Source organism: Oppia nitens, unplaced genomic scaffold, assembly GCF_028296485.1.
Source record: "Oppia nitens isolate AA-2021 unplaced genomic scaffold, nextdenovo-longstitch-racon4-pilon3 scaffold12_pilon_pilon_pilon, whole genome shotgun sequence".
NCBI classification, from domain to species: Eukaryota; Metazoa; Arthropoda; class Arachnida; order Sarcoptiformes; family Oppiidae; genus Oppia; species Oppia nitens.
This window is the reverse complement of record NW_026533191.1, coordinates 767,143-788,128: the sequence shown is the minus strand read 5'-3', so window position 1 is coordinate 788,128 and position 20,986 is coordinate 767,143. Positions and strand designations below refer to the sequence as shown.

Below are 20,986 nucleotides of genomic sequence, written 5' to 3'. Positions count from 1 at the left end.
TTTCTTAATATTATTTAATAAATAATTATTTATTTATTTATTTTGTTTTTTTTTTCAATGCTTTAGAAAACAAAAATTTCTTTTAAATTAGATATCAAAACATTTAACTATTTATTGTAATAATATAACTAAAAATTTTCATTATAAATAATTTTTTTCAAAAAAAATTTAAATAAGCAATTAATATTATTAAATATTTTAATTACATACTAATTACATAAATAATAATAATAATAATATATTTATTTATTTTTAATTCAAACATGCTATTAAAAATAATTATAATATTAACTATTTAAAAAAAAAAGTATATAAAAATATAATTTTAAGTATAAATTAATTACTATAAAAATTTTAATATATATTTAAAAAAATTCTAGTAATTAATTTATATTTAAAATTATATCTAAAATATTATATAATATATAAAATTAAAGTTATTATTTTATTATTAACTAAAAAAAAAAATATTTATAATATTTTACACATTATTATTGTCAAACAAATAGATGGCAACACATTATTACTACATTGAAAATTGAAAACAATAATAAATAAAAATCAAATTTCAATACATTTAGTCAATCATTGACTGCATTGTTATTGTTTGCATAACTACTGTATATAACAATAATAATAATAACAATAATAATAATAATAATAATATCAAACAATAATTTTTTTTTTAATCTATTGTTTATTATTAATAATAATTAATATAAATAATTAAATAGTAATAATAATAACATTAACAGTGTTTATGTTATATGTATTGATATATTAATGTAATTTAAACAATAATAACAATATTATTATTATTATTATTATTATTGAAAATATTTTTTAGTTAATAATAATTTTTAATTTGTTTTTTAATTAATTAATTAATTAATTAAAAAAAAATTGTAAACAAATTAATTGTAAGTAAATTATAATTTTATTTAAAATCTCATTTAAATTATTATTATTATTATTAATTCTATTATAGTTTACCGCAAACAACAACAAGTAGTGGTCACTATTACCGCCGCCGCCGATGACCACAACAACAACAACCAATAGATCGATGTCATCGTCACCGAAACGACAGCGTCGGCCATCATCTGAGGACAATTGCCGACAACAACAATCGCAACAACAACGGGACTCGTTTGACCGTTTCGGCGACGATTTGGCCGAACTATTGTTAGGTTATCTCGGGTTTGACCGGCGTGTCGGCTGCGAGTGTGTTAGTCGCCAGTGGCGCCGTATAGTCTATCGTACTCAACGTGAACTCCGATTTGGCCACACGTATAGTTCGTCGGCTCCGCGACCGCAAACGTGGCGCCAATTTGAGACAATTGTACGCAAATGTTCGGTCGGTTCGATCACTCGTCTAGAGTTTACCGACGATGACTATCCGCTGAACGATCACAAACTGACGGCAATTATCAAACATTTACCGCATTTGCTTCACGTGTCCGTCGAAAGCTACGGTCAAGTTAGACGTCAGACTTGGAACAAATTTTTCGACCGATTCGGCCGACAGTTGCGGTCATTGCGTGTGGATCCGCATCGCGAAGATATCGACTACTTCCAAAACCGTATCGGCAAGTATTGCCCGAATTTGCGGTCACTGGACATAACCAATCCGTATAGCGATAGGTGTTTTCATTATTTGACCGACGCCGCCGCCACCGATGGCCACCAAACAACAACAGTGTTTAATCAGTTACAGAGACTATCGTTACTCTACGCCAACAAAGACACCGATCGTTTCGAGCGATTTGTGGCCAACTATGGCCGAACAATGCGAACCGTATCGGTAATGACCAGCTTTAGTCTCAATCGGGTGGCCAGCGATATATTGTTGACTGGATTGTCGCAAATGTCTCGACTGGTATCCATTGAAATCAAATACTATCCGAGTCAGACGTTTTCGGTATCAATTGGCCGACTATTGCCTCGGATCGGCCAAAATTTAAGTCAACTGAAACGATTGTCCATTGAATGGTATCACGCGGACGGCCAGCATATTGTCGAAGTGATCGACACATTGAACCGGAATTTTCGGCACATCCAGCGTCTGGAGCTAAAGGGTATGATTTACAATGAATCGCAACCGATGTCCGCACCGTTAGACCAGTTAACCCGATTGACACATCTCAAGCTTAACGTACATAATTTGGTGGTCGGCGATCAGCCACTGTTGGCCCGTATCGACCGACTGTTTCCACGTCTACGGTATTTGTTTGTTACCGAAGCCGATCTGTCGCCGGAGGCGTTGAAATCGTTGTGCCGATTGAAACGTATTCAATATGTTTATATAACATTTCCCGGCGAACAGTTGGACATTACGGTCATCAGAGATACATTGTTGGCCAGTTGTCCGACAATTAGAGAGGTTTCATCTAACTGTGCACTCAATTATCTATTTTAGCCGATATTTTTGTTGTTGAGATACCTAATTGTGTTTTGTTTTTTTATATAAATTTAGTTTTTTTTAGTTTTAGTTATTTTATTTTCTATGTGTACTGTAAACTACTGTAAAATATTAATATATGTTTATATAAAATATACTGTATATATATTTTTGTTGTCGTTGTTATTTTAAAGTTATATTAAATTTTTAAATATTTATCTCATATATTAAATAGTTTTTTATTGTATAGTTAAAAAAWAAATTTTAATTACTATTTTGTATTTGTTTTATCTGTGTGTTTGTGTTTAAGTTGGATAATATATATATATRTATATRTATATGATTGTAATATTATTATTAATTTTTTTTGTGTTAATTTAAGATATAATTTTATTTTATTTTTTTATATTAAATTAATAATTAATGAGAAATCATCAGTTAATTTTTGTTGTTGTAAATTTTTTATTTAAATCATTTATAAATTTCATAAATTAAATGAAAATTTAAAAAATCACAATACAATAATTGTATTATTATTTTTATCAAATAATTAGTTTAATTTATTTATTTTTAAAACCAAATAATGTTTTATTTTTTTCAAAAAAAATAAATACTTAAAAATCATTGTATTACTGTATTAATAATTAATTAATATATTATAATGTTTTTTTTTTTTTTTTTTTTTTTTTTTTTGATAATCATTAACATGAAAAAAATTACAGTAATTAAAAATAATAATAATAATATATATATATAATATATAATTACATATTATACAAAATACTAGATATAGTCAATACCTTAAAACTACAAATCCGAGAAACATTGTAAACTGTAGAATACATAGAATACATATTTGCAATAAAACTTAAATGTTTAGATAATAAAAGTGCAAATATTATAGAAATAAATCGATGATTAATTAAGCTAACTATAGTAATGTTATATATATATATATATATATATATAATTGATCATGCTCATATATGATATATAAAAAAATAACACACACACACAYACACACACACACACACACACACACACACACACACATACACACACACACACACACACACACATACATACACACACACACACACACACACACAYACACACACACACACACACAGTATAAACATATAGGTAAGACACACACACAAAAAATAGTCAACTTTTTATTTGAACTACTGTTTGATATTATTAGTATAGTATAGTCCAATCATTTTAATTTTGATAATTGATTTTTAGTTTTATTTTTTTAATCTGTTTAAAATAATTTCGTATAAATATATACTGTATATGTATTTACTGTATATATATACATAATAGTAAATAAATCAAAATCAATCAAAAAAAATCAATACTTTTTTTTTATTTAAAATTTAAATAACAAATCCGAGAAACAATGTAAAGTGTAGGACACATATGATTATCAATTGTGAAAATTCATAGTTAGTAAACGGAAATAATTTCCAACAATAAAAACCAATCAATGGACCGCTTAGTAGTTCAACAAATCTATCGGTTTTCAATCGTACGGTCAGTGATAACAACCGGCTATCGGGATATCGGGCTATCATTGCCGACATATATCGATAGGATTTATGCGATTCAATGCCAACCATAACCAATAGATGATTAACAATACATATATTCATTAGTACTAATGTTAGGGCAACTAATCCAATAGATTTCATTAATTGATCTTGTTCATATAGGATAAATATTATACATAAATCCAAACCCGGTATAAACATATAGTAATAGACTAATAGGATATTTCTAGCATTGATAATCATTGATATCTTTAGTTATAATACAACATTGATTGTGATCAACAATTTGCCGATAGATTAGATTATTTAAATAATTTTCAGTAATATCTATAAATAAATGAAAGAAAAATTACATAAAAATAATTATAATATATATTTTTTTTGTTTTTGTTTTAATAGAAAATTTATTCAATTAAATAATTATTATCTATAGATAAAATAAAAATCATAATAATTTTTTGCTTGTTTTACAGTAATAGAAAATTTATTCAATAAAATAGAGAAAAAAATCATACAAAAATTTATTAAATTATATAATTATTACTTGCAGTTTTAATATTCAATAGATAAATAAAATTCATAAAAAAATGATAATAATATTTTTGTTTTGTTTTAATACCAAAAGAAAAAATTTATTCAATACACAAAAATTATTATTAGTTATTAAAAAAAATAAATTAAAAAATGATAATATTTTTGTTTGTTTGTTTTTTTTTAAGAAAATTTATTAACTAAATAATTATTATTACATGCAGTTTTAAATAGACAATAGATAAATAAAAATTAAAAATATTAATAATAATATTTTTGTTTTTTTTAATAGAAAAAACATTCAATAAAAAAAATTAATAAAAATAATAATATTTTTGTTTGTTTGTTTTTATAGAAAATTTATTAAATAAAAAATCATAAAAAACTAATATATTAAAAACTAAATAATTATTATTACCTGTAGTTTCAATAGACACTAGTGGTCTATAAATTTGTTTGAATCGCAATGTTAAATACAATGATACTAAATAGACAAAATAAAATGTTATACAACATAAGGCTAGACATCCACGTGCGGCTAGAAATCCCATTAGAAACCATATTAACAACAATACTGGACTACAATCGGAACGGTATGTTATATAGAAAACTATTGACAAATATATGTTCAATATATAGACAATATATTTGCTAATTTCGCAAACAATGAAAATATATTTGAATACAAATAGACAATTAGTTGTAAAAATTTTTCTATTATGTTTTGTTAAATTTAATCTAGATTGTTTTACTAGTATAAAATATAGGTCTAAAAATTTAGCCTGTCCATATTGTTCAGTATACAATGAATAGGTGCCTATAATAATAATAATAATAATAATAATAATAATAATAATAATAATAATAATAATAATAATAATAGGATATTAAAAAATAAATTGTTTTTTATATTTATTGATTTTATTTTATAAAAAATAATTATAATATAAAAATTTTTACCTATAATTGCCAACAATAACATAACGGCAGCCATTGTTAGTTCAAATACATAGCCCTTATTGAACATAAATAGTTGATTAGATAATATAATAAGATTTAGGTCTAGATTATCGGTTAGTGAAACCATTGAAAATTTGAAAACATGTAACCAAATAACCATTAGCTGAATGTAGGCCAGAAAACGGCGTTTCCAATGAAATATACCCATAAAATAGTCATCAAAACCGGTCGACACCAGAGAGTTAGTGTATTGGATATAATGCATAAACAATTCAATACCCAATACATTGCCGTCAATGTGCTGTTCAATGGGATAATCAATCAATAATTTAACTAATCTATTGATTATATTGATTATAATTTCAATAAATAATTCATAAGAAAAATATAAAATTTTTATTTTATCCGCTATTATTAATAATAATTTATTATAGATAAAATTAATATAAATCATATAATTTATCATATCTGAGTATTATATATAATTAGAAATTTAAAGATTATAATCTATATTTTATTATAATTATAATTTTATTATAATCTATATTTTATTATAATTATAATTTTATTATAATCTATATTTTATTAAAATTATAATTTTATTAATTTTATAAAACATTGGTATAGCATATGATTTAGTTCACACATTACATTAACATTAATTATTTATTCAAAATTATAATTATTGATAAATAAAAATTAAATAATAAACTAAATTATTGAATATCGTGTTAATAATAGTCAATATTAGACTATTAATTATTTTATAATATTAATATAAATATAATATGAATTTACCTGGTATAATTGAACCTAACTATTAGGTTCAATTGATAGTCAAATTTATCTAAAATATTTTTAAAATTTCTAATATAGCTTATATTTAATCAAAAAAATGTATATCTATTAATTATATATTTACAAAACAAAAATTATATTTACAATAATTTACATCAGATTCTTTACAATTATTTTTTTTTTAAATAAATTTTATAGATATTTACAAATTTAATAATAAAAAAATTATGTTATTTATAAATCTATCAATAGTAAAATCCAAAATCAAATACAATCATTTATATGATTAATTTAATTATATGTATAAATATATATATATATTTATATTATGTTGTTGTTGTTGTAGCAGTTTTTTATAATAACTAATTAATATCTATTTTTTAATAAAAATTTAATTGATTAGTATTATTCGTATAATGAGTAAAATATATGGAGATTTTTTATAACTCTAAAATTATTAAAAACAGTCTATTAGCTAACTTTATTATAATAATGTTATATATATATAATATAATAATATATATATAATATAATAATATATATATAATATAATAATATATATATAATATAATAATATATATAATACTGTATAATAATATATATATAATATAATAATATATATAACATTATTATAATAAAGTTAGCTAATATATTTAAATATTTGATCATGCTCACATATGACATAAAAAATAACACACACACACACACACACACACACACACACACAGTATAAACATATAGTAAAACACACAAAAAAATAGTCAACTTTTGAACTACTGGTTGATTATATTGGTATAGTATAGTGAAATCATTGTTATCGACAATAATTGATTTTAAGATTATTTTATCGCTGTTTAATTAATTAGCATAAATTTATATATACATAATAGTAAACAAATCAAAATCAATCAAAATATCAATACTTTAAATAACAAATCTGAGAAACATTGTAAACTGTAGGACACATATGACTATCAATTGATAGAAGTTTTAATAGACAATAGAAAAATAAAATTTTTTTAAAAATGATAATAAATTTTTTTTTGTTTTAATACAACAAAAAAAAATTATTATTAGTTACTAAAAAAAATGATAATATTTTTTGTTTGTTTGTTTTTATAGAAAATTTATTAAAAAAAAGAAAACTCATTTATTAACTAAATAATTATTATTACCTGTAGTTTTATATAGACAATAGACAAATAACATAATTGTTTGATAATTATATTATATGACATCAATAAGGCATTTATTGTTGGGATTTATTTCCGTTTACTAACTATGAGTTTTACCTATTAATTGATAGCTAACTGTTCCCTACAGTTCACACTATTTATTGGTTTTCTTATATAATATTTAGTAAATTATAGATTTATTTGTTTTGTTTTGTTTTGTTTTTTTGAAATATTAGAAATAGTATTAATTGTTTTATTTGTAGTAATCTATTAGTAAGTATTATTATTAGTTTATGTAAGTTTTTTTTTGTCAAATTACTAAAAAAAATTTTTTTATTACATTACTAATTATATATATGCTATACATTATTATCATTTAAATGATTACAGTTTTATCTTAATATTAATTTTAAAAAAATTATTTTAATGATTACTTAATAATATTTTTTGTTTTAATTATATTTCAAATTAAACTAAAAACAGTATTAAAAATAAGCAATAATTCATATTTTTTTGTTGTTGATTATTATATATAAGTTTTACTGTATTTATTATTTAAAAAAATATTTCTTATATATATAGGAATATTTTAATGTAAAAAACATAATACAAGTTTTTTAATTATATTATAATATTATATAAATTATATATATATTTATGCACTTATTTAACATTTCACTAATAGCTTTGTACATATAATAGTAAGTCTAGACTATATAACTTATATATGTTTGAATTTATTAGATATTTAATTATAAATTACAATATAAAATATAAAATATTAATTAACTTCGATGTCTATAAAAAACCAATTTAATGACTGCTATAATAATTACAAACTATATATATATATAATAATAGAAAGAAAAAATTTACAGAAATTAAATAATACATAATTTATACATTTATTATTAGATTTGTATTATTTTAGTTTTTTTTGATTACTATTTTAATATATTTAGTATTATTTAAAAATAATATATTTTCTTATATATGAATATTATACTGTAAAAATCATAATATATAATAAATTTTATAATTGTATTAATATTTCATATATATATATATTTATGCACTTATTTGGCATTTCACTAATAGCTTGCACTCAAAACTATATGTTTGAATTTATTGGATATTTAATTAAATTTTATAAATATATTACTTATAAATTAAAATTATAAATACTAATATTAATTAACTTTTTATTGTCTACATTTAATTGTTAACCAAAGTTATATTGACTCATTAAAATCAATTATAAATTACAATACATAATAATAATAATAAAAATCAAATATATAATTAATTGATTTTTAATTGCAGTAAAGTTAAATGCATTATTAATTTCTTCAATAAAATTTTCATAAAAAGTTTTTAATATACATTAAATTATTATTTAAATTATTTAATAAAAATATATCATATAAATTGTATTAATATATATATATATATATGTACATAGAAATACAATATATATATATATATACAGTATATATATATTATGTATATATTCATTAAATTACATTAACAAAAAAAATATTTCTAAAAAATACTAATTAGTTTTTTATGATTTTATATTAACAATATTTAATACTGATAATCATTTATCCAATATTTTTTCATATTATATTAAATATTAATTAAACTATCAAGGTCAACTGTATCAAAACTATTTATTATATTATAACAAAAATACATTTAAAATGAAATAACATGAAAATGAAATGTAATTATTTAGCTAATAGTTTAGTTTTATGAAACTATAATTATTATATTAAAAAAAATATCATCCATTAAACAATATTTAAATATTATTATTTTTTTTTTGTTGATAATTTATGATATTAAATATGTTTGCATTAAAGTTAATTTATAATAAATTAAAGTATCTTTTGATAATAATTTTATTAAATTATATGACATTTTCAAGATATAAATTATGGTATCTTTCAGTAATAACTATTAATAAAATAGTCGATAAATTGTTTGACTGGTTAACCAGTTTACGTGTGGACGACGACCAACACATTAGAGACGGTATGGTATTGGGTATTGAATTGTTTTATAAATATATAAAAGATAAGACACTGATAGTCACTACCAGTACTGATGACTATCTAAACGGTATATTTAGCCGAAAACGTCGTATCATTGCTTACATACAAAATATGATTGTATGGATACATATCATCAAATTTTTGATATTATTTCTAAGTAATAATGAAAATCTAGATTTTTTATTAGCAAATCCCGTGTATTTGATTAATAAAAAACATGTATTGGAATTATTAATAGGAATGATTGACATATTTGTAGCATTTATTGGTAATATTTTATTAATAATTATAATAATTTTTAAAAAAATTTCCAAAATTAGTTATTTTTTAAAAATCATTTTAATATAGTTTATATATATATATATATTAATAACAATTATTATTAGTTTTTACTAGCTAATAAAAATAGTGATTATATATCTAAATACTAATCTTACATATATATTTATATATTTTATAATTTTTGTACACTAGTTGTATATTTTATATTTTAAACATATTATTTTTATTAATAAATTATTTATAAATTATTTATAAATTATTTATAAATTATTTATAAATTATTTATAAATTATTTATCTTTATGTTTTAACATAATACAACTTAATACAAAATTTATATAATAATATAATATATATATATATATACTATATACTAACCTAAAATATTTTATAATATTTTGGTAAACTAAATTTATAAAAACTTTTTATTAATATATTTATTGGAATTTATCTAAAAAAAAAATTATATTTATATTTATATTTATATTTATATAATTATACAACTAATTATATAACTAATTATATAATCATATTTATAAAGTAATATCTGAAATTTTTTTTTATTTTTAAAAAATAAATTTTTATAGGTTTATATTTGTTATACAATGAACAAAATGGTACTGGTATGTTTTATAATTTTTATAAACAAATTGAATTGCAATCCAATCTAAAATTATATGGCAAACAATTTAGACGATTCAATAAAAATTGTTTATTTGCTACAAAATATGTAATAATTTCCAGCCAACTATTCAACTATATTATACCATTGTCTGTAATATTTATGTCCATATTGACCATAATATATAACCCTGGTCAATGTTATATATCAATGTTAATTGTATGGTTAGTTTTGTTGATTATAGCTATACGTCCATTTTCGGCACTATTGTTTGGTTTCGTTTATTACGTATACATTGTTTCACTTTATCTAACATTAAGATTTGAGCAAGTTAATTTAAAAATTGAAAAATTGAAAAAATCTAAAAAAAGTAAGTATATATATATATTAAATTAATTTTTAGTAATACATGAATTTCATATATATATTGATTTAATAATAATATATATTGATTTAATAATAATATATATTGATTTAAATATAATATATAATCATAATCATAATATATACTAAAAATAGTAAGTTAAACAAAAAAAAAATGATTACTTATAATTATTACATATATATATATTTATAATTCAATTTTTTTTATATTAAATAATGATAATTGTTTTTTTTGTTGTTGAAAATTTTCAATTAAAACTTTTTTTTTTTTAGAGCCTAACGTCAAACTATACAAAACATTGATTGAATTCAATGAATGTCTAGCACTGGTAGTTGAAATTAACTCATGGATGAAATATTTATTATTTTTCTATTACTATCTATTTATACCCGGATACGATTTTTGTTTGATTTTTATATTATATGAGTCGCTTATTATTTATAAAATTTTGGTTTCATTTATTTTATTTTGTTTCGCTGTAAACATGTTTTATGTCAACCATTTGTTGTGTTTGATCGGCATATCTGCCCATAAATCGTATCCATATTTGTCGGGACTGTTGGCCCGCAATCAACGACAGCTGTCGCCGATAATGCGACTGAAAACCGGTCGACTCTGTGAACTACTAAGCGGTCCATTGATTGGCATTTATTGTTGGGATTTATTTCCGTTTACTAACTATGAGTTTTACCTATTGATAGCTAACTGTGCCCTACAGTTCACATTATTTCTTGGTTTTCTTATATAGTATTTAGTAAATTATAATTTGTTTTTTTAATATAAGAAATTTAATGATTGCTATAATAACCACAAACTTATATATATATATATATATATATATATATATATATAGTATATAATATATTATTAGATTATTTTTTTTGTGGATTACTATTTATAAATTTGATAATATATAAACCAATGTATTTATTATTTTTTAAAACTTATTTTATATATATATATTTATGCACTTATTTAAAACATTTCGCAATAGCTTTTTATAACTTTATGTTTGTATTTATTGAATATTTAATTATTATAAATTACAATATAAATAAAACAAATTAATTAACTTCGATGTCTAGAAAACTGTTACCCAAAGTTATTGACTCAATTAAATCAATTATAAATCGTCTTTTTTTTAAATACAATATATAATAATACTAATAAAAATAAATACATAATTAATTGATTTTTATAATTGACATAAATTTAAATGTATTATTAATTTATAATATAATTATCATAAAAGTATATACAGTAATACAATAATTAATAATAATAATAATAATATGGTATATTTAAATTTATCAATAGTATAATTCAAGTCAAATACAATAAATAATTTATATGATGAATTTAAATATATATATCTATATATATATATATATATATATATATATATATATATATATATATATATATATAATATAAATTTATATTATGTTTTTGTAGTTGTATTAAATAACTAATTTACGTGCAATAAAACTTAAATGTTTAGATAATAAAAGTGCAAATATTATAGAAATAAATCGATGATTAATTAAGCTAACTATAGTAAAATTTATATATATATATATATATATATATAATGATCATGCTCATATATGATATATAAAAAAATAACACACACACACACACACACACACACACAGTATAAACATATAGGTAAAACACATACAAAAAATAGTCAACTTTTTATTTGAACTACTGTTTGATATTATTTGTATAGTATAGTTCAATCATTGATTTTGATAATTAATTTTATATTTTTAATTAATCTGTTTAAATAATTTCGTATAAATATATAATATAATATATATACTGTATGTACATAATAGTAAATCAATCAAAAATCAATCAAAAAATCAATACTTTTTTATTTAAAGTTTAAATAACAAATCTGAGAAACATTGAAAACTGTAGGACACATATGACTATCAATTGATAGAAGTTTTAATAGACAATAGAAAAATAAATTTTTTTAAAAATGATAATAAATTTTTTTTGTTTTAATACAAAAAAAAATATTATTAGTTATTAAAAAAAAATTAATAAAATTGATAATATTTTTGTTTTTATAAAAGATTTATTAAATTAAAAGAAAATCATAACTAATTTATTAACTAAATAATTATTATTGCCTGTAGTTTTAAATAAGCAATAGAAAATAAAATTTAAAAAAAATTATAATAAAAATTTTTGTTGTTGTTTTAATACAATCAAATGTTTAATTACTTAGCTTATATATATATATATATATATATATATATATATATATATATATATATATATACATAATATGCAAAATACTATATATATATATATATAGTCAATAACTTTAAATAACAAATCTGAGAAACATTGTAAACTGTAGGACACATATGACTATCAATTGTGAAAACTCATAGTTAGTAAACGGAAATAATTTCCAACAATAAATGCCAATCAATGGACCGCTTAGTAGTTCAACAAATCTATCGGTTTTCAATCGTACGGACAGTTCAATCAATCGGCTATCGGGATAACGGGCTATCATTGCCGACATATATCGATACGATTTATGCGCTTCAATGCCAATCATAACCAATAGATGATTAACTAAAAACATATTCACGAGTACCAGTGTCAGGGCAACTATACCTATAGATTTCATTAATTGATCTTGTTCATAAATGATAAATATAATACAAAAATCCAGACCCGGTATAAACATATAGTAATAGACTAATAGTATGTTTTTAGCCCAACAATTGATATCATTAGTTATTATACAGCATTTATTGTGATCAACAATTTGCCGATAGATTAGCAAATTTATGTTTTTAGTAATATCTATATAATAGAAAAAATTAAATAAAAATTATAATAAATTTTTGTTTTGTCTTATTTTTAAAAAAAATAATTTATTTAATATACAAAAAATCATTAAAAAAATTAATTAATTAATAGACAATAGAGAAATAAAATATTTAAAAAAATGATAATAATATTTTTGTTTTGTTTGTTTTGATATCTAATAATAAAATATACTAAATAAAAAAAATCATAAAAACTAAATAATTATTACCTGCAGTTTCAATTGACAATAGAGAAATAAAATATTTAAAAAAAATGATAATAATATTTTTGTTTTGTTTTAATACCAAAAAAATTATTCAATAAATAAATTCATTATTAGTTATTAAAAAAAATTAATAAAATCAATAATATTTTTGTTTGTTTGTTTTAATATCTAATAATAAAATATACTAAATAAAAAAATCATAAAAATTAAATAATTATTACCTGCAGTTTCAATAGACAATAGAAAAATAAAATTAATAATAAAAATGATAATAAATTTTTAGGTTTTTTTAATACAAAAAAAAATTTATTATTAAAGTTATTACAAAAAATAATTATTACCTGTAATTTCAATAGATACTAGTGGTCTATAAATTTGTTTGAATCGTAATGTTAGATACAATGATATTAAATAGACAAAATAAAATGTTATAACCAATAGGGCTAGACATCCACGGGCGGCAATAAAACCCATTAGAAACCATACGATCAACAATACTGGACTACAATCGGATCGGTATGTTATATAGAAAACTATTGACAAATATATGTTCAATATATAGACAATATATTTGCTAATTTCGCAAACAATGAAAATATATTTGAATACAAATAGGCAGCCATTTGTAAAAATTTTTCTATTATGTTTTGTTAAATTTAATCTAGATTGTTTTATTAGTATAAAATATAGGTCTAAAAATTTAGCCTGTCCATATTGTTCAGTATACAATGAATAGGTGCCTATAATAATAATAGGATATTGAAAAATAAATTGTTTTAATATATATATATAATATATTTTATATTTATATATATTTTTTATATTTATATATATTTTTATATTTATATATATTTTTATATTTATATATATTTTTATATTTATATATATTTTTATATTTATATATATTTTTATATTTATATATATTTTTATATTTATATATATTTTTATATTTATATATATTTTTATATTTATATATATTTTTATATTTATATATATTTTTATATTTATATATATTTTATATATTTATATATATATATTTATATTTATATATATTTTTATATTTATATATATTTTTATATTTATATATATTTTTATATTTATATATATTTTTATATTTATATATATTTTTATATTTATATATATTATATATATATATTTTTTATATTTATATATATTTTATATATTTATATATATTATTTTTATATTTATATATATTTTTTATTTCATAAAAAATAATTATAATATAAAAATTTTTACCTATAATTGCCAACAATAAGACAATGGCAGCCATTGTTAGTTCAAATACATAGCCCTTATTGAACATAAATAATTGATTAGATAATATAATAAGATTTATGTCTAGATTATCGGTCAGTGAAACCATTGAAAATTTCAAAACATGTAACCAAATAACCATTAGCTGAATGTAGGCCAGAAAACGGCGTTTCCAATGAAATATACCCATAAAATAGTCGTGAAAACCGGTCGACACCAGAGAGTTGTTGTATTGGATATAATGCATAAACAATTCAATACCCAATACATTGCCGTCAATGTGTTGATCAATGGGAAAACAAATCAGTAATTTAACAAAATTTTCAATTATTTTACCTATAATTTCATTAAATTTTCTAATATAGTTAGTAATTATCATTATTTTTTTTGTCTACTAATAATAATAATTAGAAATAATTATCAATTTATAAAAGTGTTTGAAAACTATTTTAAAAGCTATAATAAATATTATACAGTTATAATGCAAATAAATACTATATATAAATAATATTTTAAAATTATTATTGTAGTTAAATTATGATAAATATTTTCAAATAACAATACAGCATATGTTTTAGTTTACATAATTAAAAATTATTTAGTTTTGAAATTTTTAATTTATTTCTGTCTATACTGTCTATTATTATTATTATTATTATAAATTAAGTTTAAAATTAATTATAAAATATCATGTCTAATAGTTTTTTTTGTTGTTGATATTATAATAATATTTTATATAAATTATGATGTATAAATTCTACTAATTTTAGATGCAATAGATTTTAATTTTTATAATACAAATATTATTTTGAATTATACAATAAATAAATAAATATATATATTTAATCATTGCACACATATTTTTTTTTTTTAAAAAAATTATTTGTTGTTAAGTATATTATAAAAACAAATACTGTATAATAATATATAATTTATAATATAAAATGAAAATAAATTATATATATATATTGATAGATTCATAAACAATATATTTATTATTATTATTATTATTATTATTATTATTATAAATACAATACATAATAATGATAATAATTATTATTTTTAATTTATAGATCTAGAATAGCACATGTTTTATAAATTTAAAAAATTTATTAGATATATATATTTATATATTTGTCATAATTTTTTAAAAAAATTATTTTTCTAAATATAGCCATTGATATGTGTTGTTATGAATTTATTATTACAGTTTTTTTTTGAATAGTAATAAATTATATTTAAAAATTATATTAAAAAATTATATTAAAAAATTATATTAAAAAATTAAACTTTAATAAGATATTTCATATTTATTATTGTTATTTATAACTAAAATAATTAAATTTAACAAAATTCAAATTTAATATCAAAATATAACTTTTTATGAAATAATATTTATGTTTATTATATTATTAATCAAAAAAAAAATTAATTTTTTAAATTAAATCAACAACAAAAAATAATTAACTATCAATTGATAAGAGATTTCATAGTTAGTAAACGTTGAAATAAATCCCATAAAAATAAATGCATATCAAAAACATATTATACTATTGATATATATATATATATATAATTTATGCGTTTTTTTTAATCAATTTAATCCCTTAATTTAATTATTAATAAACAATATTATCTAAACAGTTATATCTTTATATTTTATTTTCTGACATATATTGTATTATAAAAAAAAGAAGTTTGAATTTCATAATAAACAACAAAACAATATAATAATAACAAAAATGTTTAACTTTTAGTAAACTACTACTACTACTACTACTACTACTACTACTAATACTACTCTTAATAATAATAATAATAATAATTTTAATTTGATTTAGATTTAGTATACGATTTGATATAAAAGTGTGAAAACATAATCAAAAATATAATCGGCTGTTGAGTACCAAACCATTTGTATGTCTGGGGATAATTGGCCAGACCTTCACTGAATAGACAATAGATATCATAGGCTAATAGTATGATAAACTGTATTAACTGTAATTGTGTTAAATGGTGTTTCCAGTATCGGATAGACGATTGGACTACCGGTCCAAACGCGGCCAACAAATAATAGAAATACATGACTGTATGAACTAAACTGTTTATTAGGCAAAACACTTCCAGTATAACCTCTTGAGGACACCAGACGGTTGACATCCAGACAAATATTGGCGCTATTTTTTTGGTGGTGAGTGGGAGGTGTGGGTGGGTGGGGGTAGTGTTGACAGAAAAAAAGAGAGAGAGAAATTTTGTAAAAATAATAGTTAAAAATTTATTTTAGAAAGTTTCTAAAAAATAAATAAAAATTTCTATTCTATTGCTTTTTTTCATAAGTAATAATTAATTATTATTATTAGTATTAGTATTTTAGTTAATAATTTAATTAATTTATTTAATTATATAAAAACTATATGATATATTAAAATAATTTTAAAAAGTTTCTAAAAAATAAATAAATTTCTATTCTATTGTTTTATTTTCATAAGTAATAATAAAATTATTATTATTAGTAGTATTTTAATTATCAATTTATTTAATTATATAAAAACTATATGATATAAAAACAAAATGATTGAAATAAAAAATTTTTCCAAACTGATTATTATTATTAAATAATTATAATTATTTACTGTATATATATATATATATATTGGTATCTCATTTTGTATAATAGTATTATCTACAGTAAAATCTATGCATTATAGTAGTACAGTATAATACTGTATTATATATATGTATAGTATTATTATATCATTAGTATATTTATAGGTATAACAATAGCTATATATTGAATTATATATATATATATATATTTATATTAATTATATATTTAATATTTATTAATTGTATATATACTATATTAATTATATTGTATATTTATATATATATAATTCAATATATAGCTTATATATGGGAATCGCATAGTAATATAACAATAAATGTGAAATTTCTATAGAAATTCAATCCCTGATAAAATTTTCTAGAAACTTTCTCATGGGGAGAAATTTATTAGAAACTTTCTAATTGCCCATTACTAGGTAGGGGTTATAAACACCACCAACAAATAAATTTAATAATTTTAATAATTAAAAAATTAATTAATTAATTAATTAATTAATTAATAAAATAAAAACCTGAAATATGATGATAAACATGTAGTAATGTTATCTGTTGTGACTTTTTCCTCAAAACAAAGAAAACTGTATCCAATAAATCCAAAAGTTTTGTATAAAAATATAGGATTTTCTGGTGAAATATTTCGCGGCTCCGGTCAGTCCATACTAGTTGATGGTCATCCAAGGGTACGTACGGCCGCAATGATTTCTGGCCAAACTCTAGCCAATTTAAGGCCAACCATACAAAATAGCCATTGATTAGCACCAGTAGACCGTTGTGTACGACCAGTATTTCGGTCAATTCATACGGTTTTCTAGGTTTCATTAATCGGGGACCTATTTGGGTGACTATTATCAGATAGACTGATATGATTGACAGTAATAGTTCCGGTCTATTACATAGTATATAGTAGTCGGCACGTGGATCTGTGGACAGTATATTAATTTTGTTTGTTTCTATAAATTAATAAAATTAATAATAAAATTATTGAATAATATTAAAATTACTAATAATAAATTATTTAATAATATTCAAATTAATAATACAATTATTGAATAATAATAAAATTATTGAATAATAATATAATTATTGAATAATAAATAAAATTATTGAATAATAATAAAATTATTGAATATTAAAAAAAATTATTGAATAATATTAAAATTAATAATAAAAATTATTGAATAATATTAAATTATTTTTGTTATTTTTTTAAGAAATTAAATAATTATTTATTTATTTATTATTTAAATTAATTAATTAATTACCCATTGTTTCTGTAATATTCATTTTATTAGTTAATTTTTTAGTTAATATAACACTTAATACTTAATTATTAATTGTTAACTATTTGGTTGTTTATTATTATAGTACCATTACTTTAATAATAATAATTATAATTGTAATAAACTAATTTAATAAACACTAATAATATAAGTAAAATAGCATTACATTAAATATGTTTTTTTATTTTAAAAAAAAAATAGTTATGCAATAGATTTAATTATGATTTTTTTTTTGAAAAATTAAATATATAAAAATAAATTACATAATTACTAAATTTACTAATTAAATATATTTTGTTGTTGTCGGGGGGGGGGAGTGGTGCTGGAAATGGGGGTCAACTAATGTTTAAAGAAAAACTCCATATGTTTTTTTTAAATATAAAAATAATTTAATATTTAACTTACCTGTTATAACCAGGGTTTTAAAAAATGGCTGTCCATAAACAATAAATGCATCTATTTTCCGATGGTGACACCTATTATTTTGATTTTATATATTTTTAATTTATTTAAAAAACATTGTTTTATCAATATATATTTGTTTGTATTTTTGTTTTGTATATCTTTTAATTAAAAGATAATATCAATGTAAATAAGTATATTAATTACATACACTGTATATATACTAGTATATAATTAATATGCTAAAAACAAAAATTTTTTTAATTGGAAATTAAAATAGTAAAACATTATTTTTTTAAAAAAATACAGTTGAATTTTAGCAATATAAAATGCCAGACATTTTATGTCATCTATTTGGGCATTGACAGGGGGCAGGATTATTTATTTCCTCAAAAACCCTGGTTATAACTTTAAAAAAATATATATATAAACATTAATTAAATTTTTTAAAAATAAAATTTAGTATAGACTGGAAATTAAACTAAATTGTCTATTCATATGAAAGATAATACTTTAACAAAACATAAAAAATATTTTTATTAATTAATTAATAAATTATTAACAAAAAAAATTTTACAAAATTTTTTTTTGAAAATGTCTGTCAATACTAATAATAAGGAGACAATCGATAGGATTAGGAAACGATTCATTGAAACAGTAAAATCTGATAACAATAGCGGCGGCGACTATCACTCGTCGGACTTGAAACGGGTATTGACTGACGATTGGACAGTCGAGCGGTATTTGTTGACCACACAGACGGAAGACGAGGCCATCGACGGACTCATACGGTCGATGCGTTGGCGCAAGTCGTACGGTATCAACGATTTTAATGACCAACAATTTCCGCGGGAATTCTGGTTAATCGGTTCGTTGGTTCGCTATTGTAATGATCTGAATGGACGGCCAGTTGTCTACAATCGGAAATCCAGATATTATAAGTGCAGCGATTGGCTGAATCGGTTCGTGGAGTTTACTGTCTGGCAGTTTGAGTGCGCCGATCGTCAGGCAGGTCGTGGTGGTTGGGGTCTGATATTGGATAGCACTGGTGCCGGTATGTCCAATGTGGACATGGAGTTGACCCGTTATTTAATCGAAGTCATCAACCAATACTATCCCCGCGGACCCCGTTATATACTGGCCATAGACTTGCCGTGGCATCTGAAAGCTACCGTCCGGCTAATGATAGGGTTTATGAGCGACCAATTGCGCCAAATATATCGGTCGATTAGGTCGACCCAATTGACCGAATATTTGGCCCCGGAATGGATACCGATTCAATTGGGCGGTACATACAAGTGGCCACTGGTAGGACAATCGGTAGTGCCCGACGGTGTACTATCGATGACCAATGGTGGCGGTGGCCAGTTTACCGATGACCAGATTAAAAAGTTTTATACGATCTATAAATCGGAATTGAGCAATGTCATTTTATAAATGTACTTATTTTTATTTTTTTTTTAAATAAACTTTATTAGTAAATTTATTATTATATTTATTTATTTAAGTTAAAATAACCTAGACAATAATTGTGTTAATTGTATAGCTATTGAAAAACAATTTGCATATTA

General features: G+C 20.3%; 3 protein-coding genes across 3 annotated transcripts; 2 read left to right on the top strand and 1 right to left on the bottom strand.

The window, feature by feature from the left end:
- The first annotated feature begins 879 nt into the window (after nucleotides 1–879).
- Nucleotides 880–2,419, top strand: LOC128955213 (uncharacterized). Its single transcript, XM_054300864.1, has 2 exons — nucleotides 880–920; nucleotides 989–2,419. The coding sequence occupies exon 2, from the start codon at nucleotides 1,037–1,039 to the stop codon at nucleotides 2,417–2,419; it is 1,383 nt and encodes a 460-aa protein (XP_054156839.1). The 5' UTR covers nucleotides 880–920; nucleotides 989–1,036.
- Nucleotides 2,420–16,935: 14,516 nt separating this feature from the next.
- LOC128956652 (elongation of very long chain fatty acids protein 7-like) lies at nucleotides 16,936–19,044 on the bottom strand. The gene is made up of 3 exons (XM_054302373.1): nucleotides 18,996–19,044; nucleotides 18,246–18,683; nucleotides 16,936–17,285 (listed from the first exon to the last, which is right to left on the bottom strand). Exons 1-3 carry the CDS (start codon nucleotides 19,015–19,017, stop codon nucleotides 16,936–16,938), a joined length of 810 nt encoding a protein of 269 aa, XP_054158348.1. The 5' UTR covers nucleotides 19,018–19,044.
- Nucleotides 19,045–20,009: 965 nt separating this feature from the next.
- On the top strand, nucleotides 20,010–20,852 carry LOC128956641 (motile sperm domain-containing protein 2-like). Its single transcript, XM_054302363.1, has one exon. The coding sequence runs from the start codon at nucleotides 20,010–20,012 to the stop codon at nucleotides 20,850–20,852; it is 843 nt and encodes a 280-aa protein (XP_054158338.1).
- Nucleotides 20,853–20,986: the final 134 nt, after the last annotated feature.

Excerpts from the sequence above, each read along its gene's own strand:
- LOC128955213 (XM_054300864.1), top strand. The coding sequence starts at position 1,037 with ATGACCACAACAACAACAACCAATAGATCGATGTCATCGTCACCGAAA.
- LOC128956652 (XM_054302373.1), bottom strand. The coding sequence starts at position 19,017 with ATGAATATTACAGAAACAATGG. Across the intron at positions 18,684-18,995 it reads GAATATTACAGAAACAATGG|AAACAAACAAAATTAATATA; the intron begins GTAATTAATTAA and ends ATTAATTTATAG. Across the intron at positions 17,286-18,245 it reads TGTTTATCATCATATTTCAG|CGCCAATATTTGTCTGGATG; the intron begins GTTTTTATTTTA and ends CCAAAAAAATAG.
- LOC128956641 (XM_054302363.1), top strand. The coding sequence starts at position 20,010 with ATGTCTGTCAATACTAATAATAAGGAGACAATCGATAGGATTAGGAAA.